This window comes from Corvus hawaiiensis, chromosome 6, assembly GCF_020740725.1.
Source record: "Corvus hawaiiensis isolate bCorHaw1 chromosome 6, bCorHaw1.pri.cur, whole genome shotgun sequence".
Lineage (NCBI taxonomy): Eukaryota > Metazoa > Chordata > Aves > Passeriformes > Corvidae > Corvus > Corvus hawaiiensis.
Window position 1 is genome coordinate 56,947,921 of NC_063218.1, and position 15,156 is coordinate 56,963,076.

Sequence of the window (15,156 nt, forward strand, 5' to 3'; positions counted from 1 at the left end):
AAAACCACCCCTAAAAATTTCAGCTTCAAGACCTCCCATCAAAGACAGTGACAGAAACTCTCTGCATTAGCCATGACCCCTATAAAAAACCAATTTTTCACCACTGCCACATTCATCTGCCAAAGCTACTTATTAGATTAAAGGAAAACTACACAAAGGAAGAACTCATCAAGTCTGTAATGGTTTCTTTTAAATCAGTTTTTCAGAACTTGAGTGACAAAGAACATCATGTAAGCTAAATTATTTTTATTATTTTCAAAACAAAGAACAACTACCTGGTAAAAAACTTCTTCTGCAGATAAACTTCCATATTTCAACTCTTTTCTTACCATTTTTACATTGGTTGCCAAAATATTTTGCTGGTGTCAGTTATTTCATTGTTTAATAAATACCACAGAAAACTAATATATCTTTGTTTCCCATTCCTTTGGAAGCTGTTTTTTTGGACATTTTCATTTCCATGCATTTAAATGCTTAGCCTTTTTCTTGTCTTAGTAACACCAAAAAATCAGTCTCTTAGCCTTGTGAATGACACACATTTATGTAACAATCTTGTGTTAGCCTTGCTAGTAACAATACCAGGTTTAATTTACAAAATCCACACCTCTCAAACGCGGGGCACCAATTTGTTTGAAGACTTTTTACATGTTTTCAGCAGAAGACACTGCAGTGAGATCATCACATCACCAAGGAGCAGAGTGGTGCAGGATAGTTCTGCTGCTGTTTTATTACCTGGGATACAGATGGATTGCAGTTTATACTGGCTCCCTCCAGAAAGGTTTCATCACCACCCCCCTGCAGCAGCACTGAGGAAAGCGCACCCCAGTAGGTATCTCATGTACAAAGGCTTTCCTAGAGAGCAACCAAAATCACTGCAGTCGACACAGAGGCTTTCTAGCCATAACAAGGAAAATGCAGACACATTAGGGTGATTCAGGAGGAATTTCTAAAGAGCTACAGCTGCTCCCCTGCTGACGCACCAAACCTGATGACAATACCTGAAAATTGGAGGCCCAGACTTACACTATGTGTTTACAGTCTTACATAGATTTTGCTGTAATTTCTCCCACGTGTTCTTCCCATGCAAAGTCAGTAGGAATCAGCTGGAGCATTTCCCTAAAAAGGCTGCTAACAGGTGTTAAAATGACAGACAAGGTGTTGTAGATAGTTTCATATCTACAGCAATGCATGGTGGAGAAAACCTGGGAATGGGCACTGTCTTATTTGTCTAGGTTTTTATTGTTTTCATCTTTGAATGTTCTTTCATTTTCCTTCTTTCTTCCTGCTCCTAGAAGACAGAAAGGTATTTCCTCTGGTTTAACCTCCAGATCAAGTAGAAATATGTGTGTTACATTTTGCTATGCATGCTGTATATACCTCTTAAAAGTAATCATTATTTAAATATTATATATTATTCACATTAATTATATATTATGTACTAATACATTACATAATAATATATAACAACATGTAGTGCATAATTAATATATATTCTAGATTACTATATTCATATTATATATATATATGTTTTTATTAAAATATTGATAAAATAATAATTTCACCCAAATGGGACGCACAGTACTTATATCTTCAGACTTTCCATTTTCCACAACAACCCCTCTTTTATAAAAGAGAGTAGCCAAACCAAGTTACTCAAATCTGTTGTTGAGAGCCCCTTAAAAGCACCATCTCTGTTTGAAGATGCCCTTTTGGACACCTATTGGCATAATTTTCAGACTTTAGGAACCTTACCAGTCTTTTCTCTTGTGACAACAATTATGAGATGCAGATGTTCCCTTTACACCCTTCTGCACACATGTAGGACTTCCACCAAAATGTCAGCTCAAAGACTGGGCTTTGCTCTTAATTGCTTCTTCTTCATTTCCAGACCTTTTGCCACAGACCTTTTCCAATCCAGCATTATTGAAAGTTATGTTGAAGGAGGCAGAAGGGGAGACCCCTGTGGGTTCTCAAAACTGTGCCAAGAATGCTCCAACTACTTCAGCAGCAAACTGCTCTGTGTGAGGTGTACATAGGCATCCCATATCCTGAACTTCTAACTAAATACCCTCACTGGGAGTGGTTTTCTGTGTGCTTCTTGAGCTGAGAAATGCCCTGTCCAAATTCCCTCAGTGCTATCCCACCTTGCTGGTAGGAAGGCAGCCATGGCCCTCAGGAGTAGCAGAAAAAGGCAGCTCAGTTCAGGAAGTACAGTAGTTCCTTCACTGGACTCAGCAGAAGGAAGTGAGAACAGTAAATAACCACCAAAATGCTCATTTCTTTTTTAATGAAATGTTGACATGTTTGGACATTGAAGCCTAAATTTGTATGCAAATATTACCAGTATTTACTGCAGCAGAAACATGACTAAGGAAATACCATAAACAGAAAATTACTCACAGTCCCCTTCCTCTCATTCACTGGCCTCACCTCAAGCAAGTGTGAAAGATTTCAAAAAAACAGCACAGTGAAGACTAGGACAATACACTACTGGGTGAGTGAACGTGTCAGAAAATAAGATTTAGAAGTTATTTTACCATAGGCCTTAAGCAGCCAGTCAGCATTCCCTACAGGCAAAACATGGATACCCCTCAACCTACCTGAGCTACTTGCTTGTCTTAATCTACAGAGAACAGCTTCATCAGAATGGTTTCAGTATATATGAATTTAAAGTATTCTCTATCTGTAGGGATACTAAAACCAGATTATTTACTGTCACCTAATTATTTATTATCCGCTCAGATCCAGGAATGCAGTGGAAGAAGGTAACTCATGACTGGAGGATCTATGCCAAGCATATCCATCAAAACCTCAAGTCCTGCCAAAGAAGCACCTTTTTGTGTGCTCCTGGTAGCCCATTCTTTCAGCCCTGGCTGTAGACCCCTGTTTTGTTTTGACTAAAATGAGATAGAACTTGAACTTTGCACTGTTCTTTCACAGGATACCTGAGATGTCTGCAAGCATCTGTCGGGATGATCAGAACACTGAAAGAGCAACATGACCAATCTGAAACTATTGATCTTCCAGAATGCTGCATTGGTAATTCTGGAGAGCGACCACAGGAGGTGGAGGGTGCCTTTTTCCATGTCCTCACCACTTTCCATAATGCAGAGATGGATCTAGGGAAGGACTCGTGCCCCATATGTTCACAGCCCTCACCTCTGCAACAGCTCCTCTGGCAGCGAGAACACCAACCCGTACACTTCCAGATGTGCCAATTCTGGTGCTTTTTGGGGGAGTTTCAGGAGCTGAGAGGCACTGAGTCAGTGCTCAGGTAGCTGCCATGCATTGGGAGCCGGTCTGTGGGAGGTGATGCTGGCAATTTAGCAGCTGGCACGGAGCGCTCTCCGAGTTGTTCAATCAAAGCTCCAGCTGCGAGAAGCAGCCACCGCGCTGGAGGTCTCCTTATTGTTTGTGAAATCGCTGTTAATTAAGGTGAGATCTCACTGTGCTGGTGTGTAGCAAACACAGAGAGAAATGGACCTTTCCCTGACAAGTTTATCATTCAAACAGGCTACACAAGCAAGCATAAAGGATGATTCAAAATGTGAAAAGTGTATTTTATTGTTTCTGAAAACTTTATTTCCGTGGGCTCCCCACTGCACTCCCTCTGATTAGCTGATTAATCTCATGAGCAACACAACCGTGAGCAACGTGCCTTTTCCTCTGTTTCACTCAAACAATAGTGACATAGGTGTTGACTGGCTGCGAGATGCTCCACCACCACCAGATCAGCTTTCAACAGCTGCCTTTCAAAACTGTGTCTCTCCTTCTCCCAGGGAAAATGGTTGCCCATGGTTCATAGCTCTGTCATAAGCAAGTTCTACCTGGTTGGAGCATAGTAGGACTCGACCCAAACCTTCACATTCCCTCATTTGATTTCTGGTGCTTTACTTTTTTCTTTCTTGACAGATATATTCAGTTTGACTCAATTTTTGCACTGGCCATTCTGTAATCCTGATTATGGTGGGCAATGTAATTTTGTTTGCAACCTGAATACAAGCAGTGGTTCTGGGGGTGACATACTGTGGAAATTAATTATTAACTGTGCATGCCACTGGGCAATATGGCATGTACCCAGCTAAAGAAGCATAAAATACTTGTAAAACTACTAATAAAGCTTCTTAGCTGGTGTTTGAAACCTAATCACTCTGTAGTCCTTGGTGAAACTCTCCAAAGGCACTGACCAGCACTGAGGTCTGGCTCTGAGTCCCTAACACAGAGTTAACCAATCTCTCTGCTTCCAACAGCTGGACACCCAATGCTCATCCTGCCAGGATCTCTTTTCAAGGAGATCATTGCCCTTTGTGTTGAATTCTTGTTGAGGTCTAAGGAAATATAGTTGATCCCAGGGATCAGGAAAATTTTGAGTTGTCTTCTGAAGCAGTAGCACCAGAGTAAAACAGGTTTTTCCCTCCATGCTCCTGGTTCCCTGCTTTGTCTTCACACACTGCAATGCCATGTGTTGCACACAAACCCAAAAGACGAGTGGAGCATTCAGCCGTGAGTGTGTGCATCTGTACAGATATAATTTACCCAGAGAGGCAAATATTCCCCAGAGGAGGAAGCTGTAGTAAAAATGGTGCATGACAAGCGCTGTTCTTAGTGTTTACTGCATCCTGTATCACCACTTGGATTCCATGGCAGTAGCTCTGCTCTATAAATCGTACACATTCCTGTAGTAACCACCAAAATCAGTAAAAGCACATTTGCTTAAAAGAAATCTAGGCCTACATGTAGACTGCTCTATATTAACGTTCTTAGACACAAATTATGTTCTTCATTGAAAATCTGCCTCTACCACATGTTTTGCTCCTGACTTCAATGGGAAGCAGCATTGCATGAGCTCTATCCCTCTGGAAGGCAGAGCTTTTAAGGTTAATTGACATCCAATTTATGCACCTCAGCAATCATATCTAGTGATCAGTACTGCACAGGAGTAGTAAAGTTTTATTTGCAATTTCAGCAGTAAAGCTCAAAGCTATCAAGTACAACAAATTATGTTTAGTATCTTAATGTAACTACCCAATAATCTAAAATTCCCAGGCAAAGTCTATCAATGACACTATTTTCCACTGTGGGCTGTGATTACGTACTTTGGCTTGGCACTGTTGTGGCTTCTCACCTCTTTTTCTCTTTTCCAAGCTGTTGGCTATGAGACACGTTCAAATACGTTTTTTAACTCTATTGGATTTCTTCACTTACAAATGAGACCATGGCTGTGCCACACAGACATGCAGATCACAAAGGAAGAAACAGAATATTAACACTTTTCATTCTACTCTTGAATCTCATCCTGGAGCATGATGAGGTGTCTTGTTGCATTGTCAGGAATACCTCAGCTTTAGCAACTGAGCTCTGAGAGCCTGGCTACCCCCAAGTGAAGGCACACATTTCATAACTTAGGTGTGGTGCAAGAGTTCTTGTGAAATCCAGACCAACTTGACAAGATAAGGTAAAAAATTAGCCATTCCTCTGATCATGGGTCAATTTGTGCTATAGAGGTAAATCAGACTGTGGTATTTACATGCTCAGCACACGTAATGCAGTAAGAGGCACTGTTCCACCAACCTGCAACCTGCAAATGAGAAATCTTATTATGTTATGGCTGTAAAACTGACATCAATTGTATACATTTACTGAAAATATGTGTTAACAGCTTCGAAACATGGACTCAGGTCCTTACTCCTTTCTTAAATCCATGAATCATCCAGGAATAATCTGGCCCTATATCAATTTTAGCCTCTTTTAGCATAGCCTCAGAATTATATTTGGCATCTCTAACTGGCACATACAATAACTGCCAGCAACAGTAACCATTTCTGCATTGAGGTCACCGAGTATATCCACTGCTGTAAGAAGTCTGGAGAGCACAGGACACTGCCCGACTCAAAAAGTCGAGGCAAACAGGAAAAATCTAACCCAGAAATTGTCGGAGCTTCCAGCTGCATTTGAGATGTAGCGCTCAGATCTCAGCAGAGCTTGCCCTCTCCTAACCCCTCCTTATCTTCCCCTCCTCCCCACCACACACACACAGAATCACTAGAACTGATCCTCTGGTTTAACAAAAGCCTCTGCCCGTCCCTTTCTCTGTAAGGAACAAGACCTAATCCGACTATCCCGTCCCATAGGAAAAGCTGTTATTTGTGCGCCAGCCAGGGAGCCCGGGGGTGATGGCAGCGCTGCTGTCTCGGGGCGAGGCAGCAAACCCGAGCATCCCCAGTCCACACAGGAGCCTCTGTTCCGCGAGCAGTAAAAAAGGATGCGGCAGACAAAGAGAAGCGCCTGGCTGCTCCCCGCTCCCGGCGGTGCCGGGCACCGGGCACGCTTCGCGTTTTCGGAGCGTCCCTCCGGGAGCGCGGCTCGGGCAGGCGGGGAGCCGGTGCCACTGCAGCAGGTGAGGCTGCTCCGCGCAGGGCAGCCCGAGCGCCCCGCGGAGCCCCGCGGGCAGGGCGGTGACGGCCCCGCGCTCCGCCCGCGCCCCCCGCCCGCGCTGCTGCTTACCCGGCTCGGCCCGGGCGCTCGGCAGGACGGCGACGATGACCGCGAGCAGCAGGACGGCCGCGGCCGGGCCCGCTCCGCCGCCCGCGGGCCGGGCGCTGCGCGGGGGCGCGGGGCCGGGCGCTGCCTCGGGGCGCGCCCCGCTCCGCCCGCCCGCCGCCCGCCGCCACATCCCCGCGCCTCGCTCAGCGGGCAGCGCTGCCCATCGCCGGCCGGGCTCCAGAGCGGCGGCTCCGCAGGCAGGCGGCGGCGGAGGGGGCGGAGCGGGGGCCCCGCATGCCGCCCGCGGCTCTGCCCGCACCGCGGGGCGCGGGGCCGGGGCTCCTCAGCGGCGGCGCGGCCCCTCGGGCTCCGGCGCGGCGAGCGCCGCGGAACGGAGCTTCACCCACAAAGGGCTCCCGGCGCCGCCAGTCCCGGCCCCGCTCCCCGCCCTCAGAGCGCGGGGAGGCGGGAGCGGGGGCGGCGCTGCCGGGGCCGCGGGGACCCCTCCGCCGCCCCCCGCGCTCCGCCGGGGCCGTGGCAGGAGCGGGGAGCGGCTGCGGGGGCGGCGGGGCTCGGCCCCCGCCCGCCGTGCCCGCCGGGGCAGGTGCAGCGCGACAGCGGCTCTCGGGCATCTGTCACCTCCCTCATTGTTTGAAGCAATTGTGCCCGGCACTGCCTTTGGGTGCACACGGAGGTGCACCCTCTCGCAGCGGTGCTGCGACCTGGCGAGGCTAAAAGTCCCTCTCCGCTCACTGTGGGAACCGTTCACTGCCAGCTGATGTCCCCGACCTGGGAGTCGCCGGGCCAGGACATCTCCAAAGATGTCCCTCGTTATCCCAGGCACCAGCCAGCGCCTCCTCTCGGCAAAGCAGCCCAAGCCCTGCCACAGCGCCGATCACCACTGGCAGCATTTCTGCAAGTGCAGAAGCAGCTCTGGGAATAAAGGAGCTCGAGTGTACCGCAGCAGGTGACCAAACTGGCAGGTACGTCCTCAGCCACCCACTGTGCAAACACAGGAGAGGTCTTCTCTGGTCGCCCCTCTCCTGTGCTCACTCCATCACTCCCTCCCCGGCTGGGTAGGGCTCAGACCTCCAGACTCAAAGGCAAGCGCCAAGACAGAGGTTCCTCTCTGTTTTGCTTTAAGGTACACCGGGAGATTAACACGAAGCCCATGAAATCTGTTATGGACAGCAGAGGGGTGAGCCCCAGCTGCTGCCTCAGTCACAGTCACAGCCAACACTAGGGCAGTTCATTTAGTGTTTTCTCCAAGTCCTATTTGCAGCAGAGGCAGCGTGAATTCTTTATTCTGATATCACCTCTTTCCTGGAATTGCTTCCATGAATTCTTCTCATTCCCAGATCATACCTGTGGGCAACAGGCAGTGATGATGGGAGGAGGAGCAATGCAAAGGTGGGTTTGGGGTACAACACGCTCCAGGACCCCGAGAGCTGATCCTGAAAGGCTGCAGCATTGCTTGCATGAAGGAAAGCTGCCCCAGACACCCAGCAATTCTGCTCTGCTGGAAGTTGTGTTGCTGAGAAATTCTTAGAAGTCAGGTTTGAGGTGGAGCAACCTCAGCATGGGCCAGCCACAGCTTGACACCCTGGTACCCAGCCACTCGCAGCATCTCCACAGCCGTGACAACCCATAATTACATATTTATCTGACTGGTTCAGCACACTCCCAGTGTCACCAACACAATTATGCTGTCCCATTTCTGCCGTTTTACTTTTCCCTCAAATCACCAATTCGTTCCGTGCAAAATTAGCTTCCCCTTGATGACGGCGAGCGATTATCCAGAGCAAAGATGGCAGTTTATGATTATTATAGTGAAATGGAGCTTGCTCATCCCTCGGCTTAATCCAGGGACAGCACGTTTAGTGCGGGGCCCTCTGCTGGCACCTTCAGGGAGCCCTGCACAAACCTCATATTATCATTTTCATATTTTTTTTAGGTTTTGTCATAACTCGGCTTTGCAATAGAGCCATCAAAAAGCTATTTTTGGCAGCACTTTTTCTCAGTCTAGCTCTTAAGCATTAAGCATAGTTTTCTCTTAATTTTCCATTACACAATGTGTTTGTGTATGTATTACATATAAAACACAAGTAGCAGATTGAGTTGTTATTTCAAAGGATTTTAAAAATGTGTATTTTCCAGAATGATGAATGGATCTTTTACAGCTAATGAAAAGTCACTGGGGTTTTAACTGCAGTTAGCTACTTCCTAAACTTAACTTTTCTAATCCTGTTTAGTTGGGGTTTTTTTCCAGATCCAAAATTGCCTTGCTTGCAGCAGACCTACTGCAAACATTCAGAGTCTTGCTTCTTTTTATGAGGGAACCCATAAGATGAGGATCTCATCCAAGGACGAAAAGTGCTTGTGGCCAGGCAGTGACTTCTCCATGAAGCTGGTGGCAGGCCAGGGCCTCTCTTTGCAAGAGAACAGTTGGGATTTTTCATTGTGATAAACATCTCACTCCCCAAATACAACGACAGAATGGAGTCCAGCCTCCAGGTACCTCTGCTAACAGGGTGTAGGTGCTCCTAACCTGCTATTTCAGGGTCTGAGGAGGAGAATCCATTCAAATGTGTATTTCAGTCCCTCAGCATAAAGCTTAATCGTTCTAACAAAGAATACTCAGTGCTGTTCCCCAGGACAAGGGCAGGTAGAATTATCTGAAGCTGCTTAGAGCACAAACCCACCCCTCCTGAGAGGGAAAATGCAACTTCCTTCCTCCAGGTGAAAGGCAGGAAGATATAATTAACATTAATCACCGTCAAACCTTATCCACGAGTTAAAAAGCCTTCCTGCACAGCAGGACGTCACGTCAGCCATTTCAGTCACAGTGTGGGAAGAGGCAGGAGGGGCTACAGCCTTCCTCTGGTGTTCCCAGAGCTCGGCACTGCTCCAGACACCACCTGCTGAACATTACAGGCCTATAAGGAAGCTACAGCTCTCTAGTGGGGAGCAGCACTATTCACAACCCTCCCAAACTTCCACTCATGCTGCCTCGGTCCATTACAGGAGCTGAACTCACAGCATCCATGAGCTGCAGTGATGGATGTGACTCCACCATGATCACAAGGACTGCTCTGTGACTTGTACCAAACAATAGCTTCTCCGTTGCCTCCCAGAGACTGATCATCTCAGCAGCTGAAAACCAAGGCTAATTCATTGAGAAAACACAGCATCACCCTGAACCCCTTTGTCCCACTGCAGATCTGTGGCACGTGACAGCCCCATTGACTCTGGAAACTCTTCCTTGAATGAATCTGCCATCTTAACTGCAGTACAAACCTGTCCTTTGCATTTAGTGACAGGGAAAGTACCAAATTTTAAACCAGTGTTAGTCATCCTAAAGACAGTTAAAGAGGAAGATGACTTACACATAATTGCCTGTCCTGGTCCACTCCTTCCACAGGATGGGAAAGAACATAAGGGGACAGTTGGACATCATTACTAGTAGAAAGCAAGAACAGAAAGGACTTCACAGGCAGAGTATTCCCTCTGAAAGTCTCAGGCTGCTTTTCCTTGTTAGATGTTGTCAGAAATGAGAGTGTGAAATACACCATGTCAGTGGTCCTACTTGCCATGGGAAAAGTGGGATTTAGATACCTACATACGTTTCAAAGTCGACAATATACGAGGCTAACCGTAAAGAAGGGAAAGGAAGCAGCTTTCAAAGCAACAGGTGTCCACAGAATTCGGACAGAGGTGTTTACACATCACCTGAGGCACAGAGCTGCAGGAAAAGCTTTGCAGACAGTGACCAACTTGCACTGAAGAGTGAGTGCTGTGACAGATCGGCATCAGCAGCACCTTGTATTTAGCAAATTAAAGCTTTCTGACAATTCTGAAATATTTTGGTATCAAAAACATACTGCACTGTCATTTCAGTCTTTTACATTTCATTTCTGACTGCCCTTAAATGCAATGGTAGGCACAGAAACCATCCCCCCCCACAAGCACACGTGTGTGCCCAACCACCCCTTCATGCAGCTTCCAAACCACCAGATTTCAGCAAGCACTGCAACCCCATGGCAGAGTGAGCACATTTGGCTGAAAACAGCACTGCCAAATGTGCCTTCCATGGATGTCTGGTCCATATCAGCTGGCCATCTGGAGCCACTGACCATGTGGGGCCATCTGTGGCAGCAGGAGCACCTTCCTGCTGACTGGGCAGCAGTTGCCACCGGCTTGGCACAAACCTCAGCAGCAGCGAGGTGTCTGCTGGTACTTGGGCCAGATAACCTTCCTCTACGGTTGTAAAACTAGGACATCCAGAACAAAGAACCTTCAAGGTGTGGCTGCACTAAAGACAGCCCCTCAAGACCCTCTGAAGCAAGCCTTGAAAGCTAATAAAATTTTAAATTTCAGAAAGAGGCATAGTCAAATGATTACATCAGAATTTTAGAGCCCTCTCAATTTTCATAATCTTTGCCTTCATGTAACACAGCAAAAAACAAAAGCCACCAGAAGTCGTCTGCTGCAATATATATTTTAATTCAAAGTGAATCTTGACAGTAATACACCATAAATTCTTATTTTGACACTCACCAAAATAGTCACCTGGAAAACCCGCTTTTTGTGACAAAGTACAGAAGGCTTGGTCACATTTAAATCACTGAGAACTAGAAAGAAATACTATCGCAAACTGTAAGAGACATTACATCCATAAAAAATTTTCCCAGTCCTCATATTGTAATATTGCACAGTGCAATTGCTACATGGCGAACTAGTGTAGCAGAGAAATCCAAAGCAAAAAAAAGCCACAAGTCTACAAATTGTTAAACAGTAACAGTTCAACCTTATTAATCAAGTCTCTATCACTGGGTGCTCCTAGAACAAGTCTTCCTACAGCTTGCAGTGTGATTTAACTTTTACTTAACACAAACCACGTTAATTAGCAGTAAAAACAGAAGATTTAAAAATTAAAACCAAAAAAAAAAAAAAAGAGTTAATACAGTAGCATATTTGACCAATAAAACACCCTGAAGTTAAAAACCGAACACAAGAAATTCATATAAAACCTTGCAAATTAAAGTAATATGTAGATATGCAATTCTGTAGTCATGCAGTGTTTTATTTAAAAAAGGCATTAAAACGGTATCATGTAAAAATGCTTCTCAGAGGATGACTTTTTTCACAGAAAAGGCCCTCGCCCTGAAAGCTTTTATTTCTGCAGATGGGCCCCAGACACTTGCAGTGACAAGAGTCCGTTCTCTCAGAGTATATTGCAGGAGGAGGGGGGAAAGTCACCTGGTGTATTGAATTTAAGCTGTGGCAGGATCCCAAATATTCCATTCTTTGAAATGCAGACATTTCTAAGATTACAATACATAGAAAGAGCAGCAGATCTAATTTGGGGCGCATTTACAGCAACCTTTTCCTGCATGCAGCAGGATACTGTGGTGATATACAGAGAACCGTGTCAATTTAACAAGCACATCAGCTCCAAACCTTAAGCACAGTAAAAAGAAAGTACAGAAAATACATCAGACACATGATGATCCCCGTGGCCCCAGGAAAAAAAAAATGCAGTATTTTTTTGTTGTTGTTGTTACCACGATACAAAATCGATGTGCTCCACTTGCATTGGTGGTTCCTGGTGTGTCCATTGCCTGCAATGGAGTGAGCACCAAAAAAAAGGGCGCTTCCCAACACGAGGGAGTGAACAGAAAACTGCCTGCTGGACCACACAGCACAAGTTTGAAGTGGTAAAAGTGGACATCCAATTTGACTCCCTATGTTTAGGCTTTACATGTGTTGGTAGGATTTCAAATTCATCAGGATACTCCTAGTTGCTAATGTATACTTTATATACACACACACTCGTACAAAATGCATAGAGTTGATTACTAAAAACATTGAAACTTTTGGGAAAAGTTAGGTTTCTTAATTTTCAGTATGATTAAAAATGTACTGCTGGTATTTTCTTTTTTTTTATGATCTAATACTGTTGTATTCTAGTTATTACTTAAAAAATAAATCAAATGTAGGCACATTTATTTCATTCAGACATTCATTAAATAAAACACTGCTTGTGTTAGTGGAGTAAAGAAAAAGATTACCAGTTATTAGCTTATTGACAGAGTTAAACTCAAATGCTTTGCACTCTTATTCCAGTCAACATTGCAAGGATTGTATTCCAGATTTTGTTTTAAAAAAAGTTAAGTCAAGCCTGCAAGATGCAGCTTCTTAAGTGTCTACACAATGCCAATATGAAAACATAAAAAAATTAAGTTACATTAATACATCCACTTATATGCAGTGATGAGCTCAAAGTTAATGGAGATAAAATACTGATGCAAATAACACACCCCAAAAAAACATATGCAATCATCTTCCATCATTTACAGTATAGTAGTTACGACACTTCAAACATGAAAACAAAATAGAAATCTAAAAAAAAAAAACCAAACCCAAAACCCAGCTTCTATTTCATGTAATTAGACTTGTACAGAAATTAGAAGGCTAAGAAAGAACTAGTTATCACCTAATTTCACAGCTATCTGAAGTGGCAATCATTATATAGCAGCTTATCTATGATACATTCAAGATAAATGATACAATTTATTACTTGCCCATAAGCTAAAACACAGCCTCAGCTTAACACCTTCCGTAAATCCCATCTCTACACTACAGTATACTTGAGGTCTATGAAAAAGTAGCTACCTTTTATAGGAAATGGATGATTAAGTCTTTGGTGCTGCAAAAGCAACTTCATTTGAACAAAACAAAAAACAAAAAGACACGCTTCCTAAGGGAAAAAAAAAATTAATGCAAAAAGCATGTAATTTACGTCCCTGACGGAATGTATTAAATAAGCAAACACCCACAACAGGCGAAAACAAATACTATCATGTAAAAAGACTAAAATCTCTCCCATGCATAAATGAAAGATTGCACACAAAGAACTCACATCTTTTTCAAGCTTCAATAGTAAATATTCTGCTACTAGTTATTAAATACTGCATGGTTTGCTCAAGCTAAGATGAAACCACATCATGGATCAATGAGCACTTGGCTTCTCCTTTCATTAGCTAGTCAGTCATGCCTACCTCACCTCTAAACATTTTATTATATCCAATTAGACAAACACTTTTAAAATAAACTACTTAGGTTGTATTGCAGTTCCATTTACCAGTATGAAATACTGTCTTGTGTGTCACTACTCAATAGCTACTGAATCAACTTTCCTTAAGCACTACTAAAGTCCTGTCTTGAAGCTAGATCATTCTGGGGGGGAAAAAAAAGACAGCAAAATTCAGCTACGGCAAAATGTGCTGCCTTCTCAATAAGGAAAATACACCCAATACTAAAATCATACCACACAAAACCCAAAATGAGCATTACGCTATCAAAAAATCAGCAGATCTGAACTTTTAAGTGCTGCAGTCCTCAACATTTATATATAAGTAATAACATTAACAACCTCAAATATTTAAGGCACTATGTGTGGGAACAGTTTACAATGCAGCTGAGATTATTAGGACAACAACATTTAAGAGCAATGTTTAGGCCTTTTCTTTGCCCATGCAAAAGACACATGCAATGTGAAGAACAACAGCTCAACTCTTAGGTAAGTGACTCAACATTTAAACACCAAGATACGCAATACAAACAAGTTACTTCTACACTGTACTGCTGACACATGTGCATCTGTTGCTCTAGTTCTGTACACTGAATGGCTTCCCAAATGTAGACGTGTCTTGCACTAGTTAGAAGGCAATTTTATAAAAAATAGCAGGAGCAAAACCAGATTTCTGCTCCCATAAGTCACCTGTCTAAAGTTACTATATAAGAAGATAACATGACCAAAGACAAGTTATACCAAATGTGCAAAACACATTAAAAGTGAGTTTTTTTAAAGCTCAGAGTTGTTTAAATTGCACCCAAGTCTACATGATTCAAAAAAATAATTTTCCTGTTGTGCCATGGCTAATATTTAATAAATACCATGTTTCTTCTCAAACCAAACTTCTGTATCATCGAGCTTCCTCAATATACTGTGTCTGAGTCCTCACATGAATGGGTACTGGCTGAGTTTTGTCGGACTCAGTGGAAATCCCATGTAAGCAGCAGGCGACGCTGCGATGTACGAATGGGGCGGGAAAATGGGTTTGTACTGAGTCTGGTGGATGGTGGGGGAAGGCAGGAGGCGGGGGTTAATGCCGACTGGAACTTGGTGCACGATCCCACTGGGGTGAGTCAGGTTGTAGGTCGGGTGCTGTAACAAAGGTCTTGAGGTACAGGGCGAGGCGAGGAGGTGGGCGACGGGCGCGGCGGTGCTGAGCGGGGCCGACGCCGCGTACGGGAGGATGGCGGGCTGCCCGCCCAGGTGGGAGCTCCCCGAGAGGTGCGCGTGCACCGGGCCGTGGCTGGGGCTGCCCTGGGGCAGGGAGAACGCGGGGCCAGCCACCGTGGCCGGGAGGAAAGCCTGCTGCCTCCGCGGAGCGTAGTTCCCGTTCCACTCCTGCGGCCCCGAGCCGAAGTGCTGAACCTGGCCACACACACAGAAACGGGCAGGGCTTAGTCATCCCGAGCACCAAGAGAGTGGGAAAAATGGAGTAATGCACTAAAACTAGTCAACTTAAAATTGGGAGAAATATAGAGACAGGAATTATTAAATGCTTCAACGGAACAAAAAAGATATATTAGCTATTTAGGTAG

The 15,156-nt window shown here is 44.8% G+C and overlaps 1 protein-coding gene across 5 annotated transcripts in view; it reads right to left on the reverse strand.

Moving 5' to 3' along the window:
- Positions 1-10,965: 10,965 nt before the first annotated feature.
- Positions 10,966-15,156, reverse strand: part of HIPK3 (homeodomain interacting protein kinase 3) — a 68,936-nt gene continuing 64,745 nt past the window's right edge. For all 5 annotated transcript variants that reach the window (XM_048306564.1, XM_048306561.1, XM_048306565.1 and 2 more), the window contains exon 16: positions 10,966-14,986. In XM_048306564.1, the coding sequence (XP_048162521.1) occupies positions 14,507-14,986 (480 nt within the window). In that variant the 3' untranslated portion in view covers positions 10,966-14,506. The remainder of the gene's footprint in view (positions 14,987-15,156) is intronic.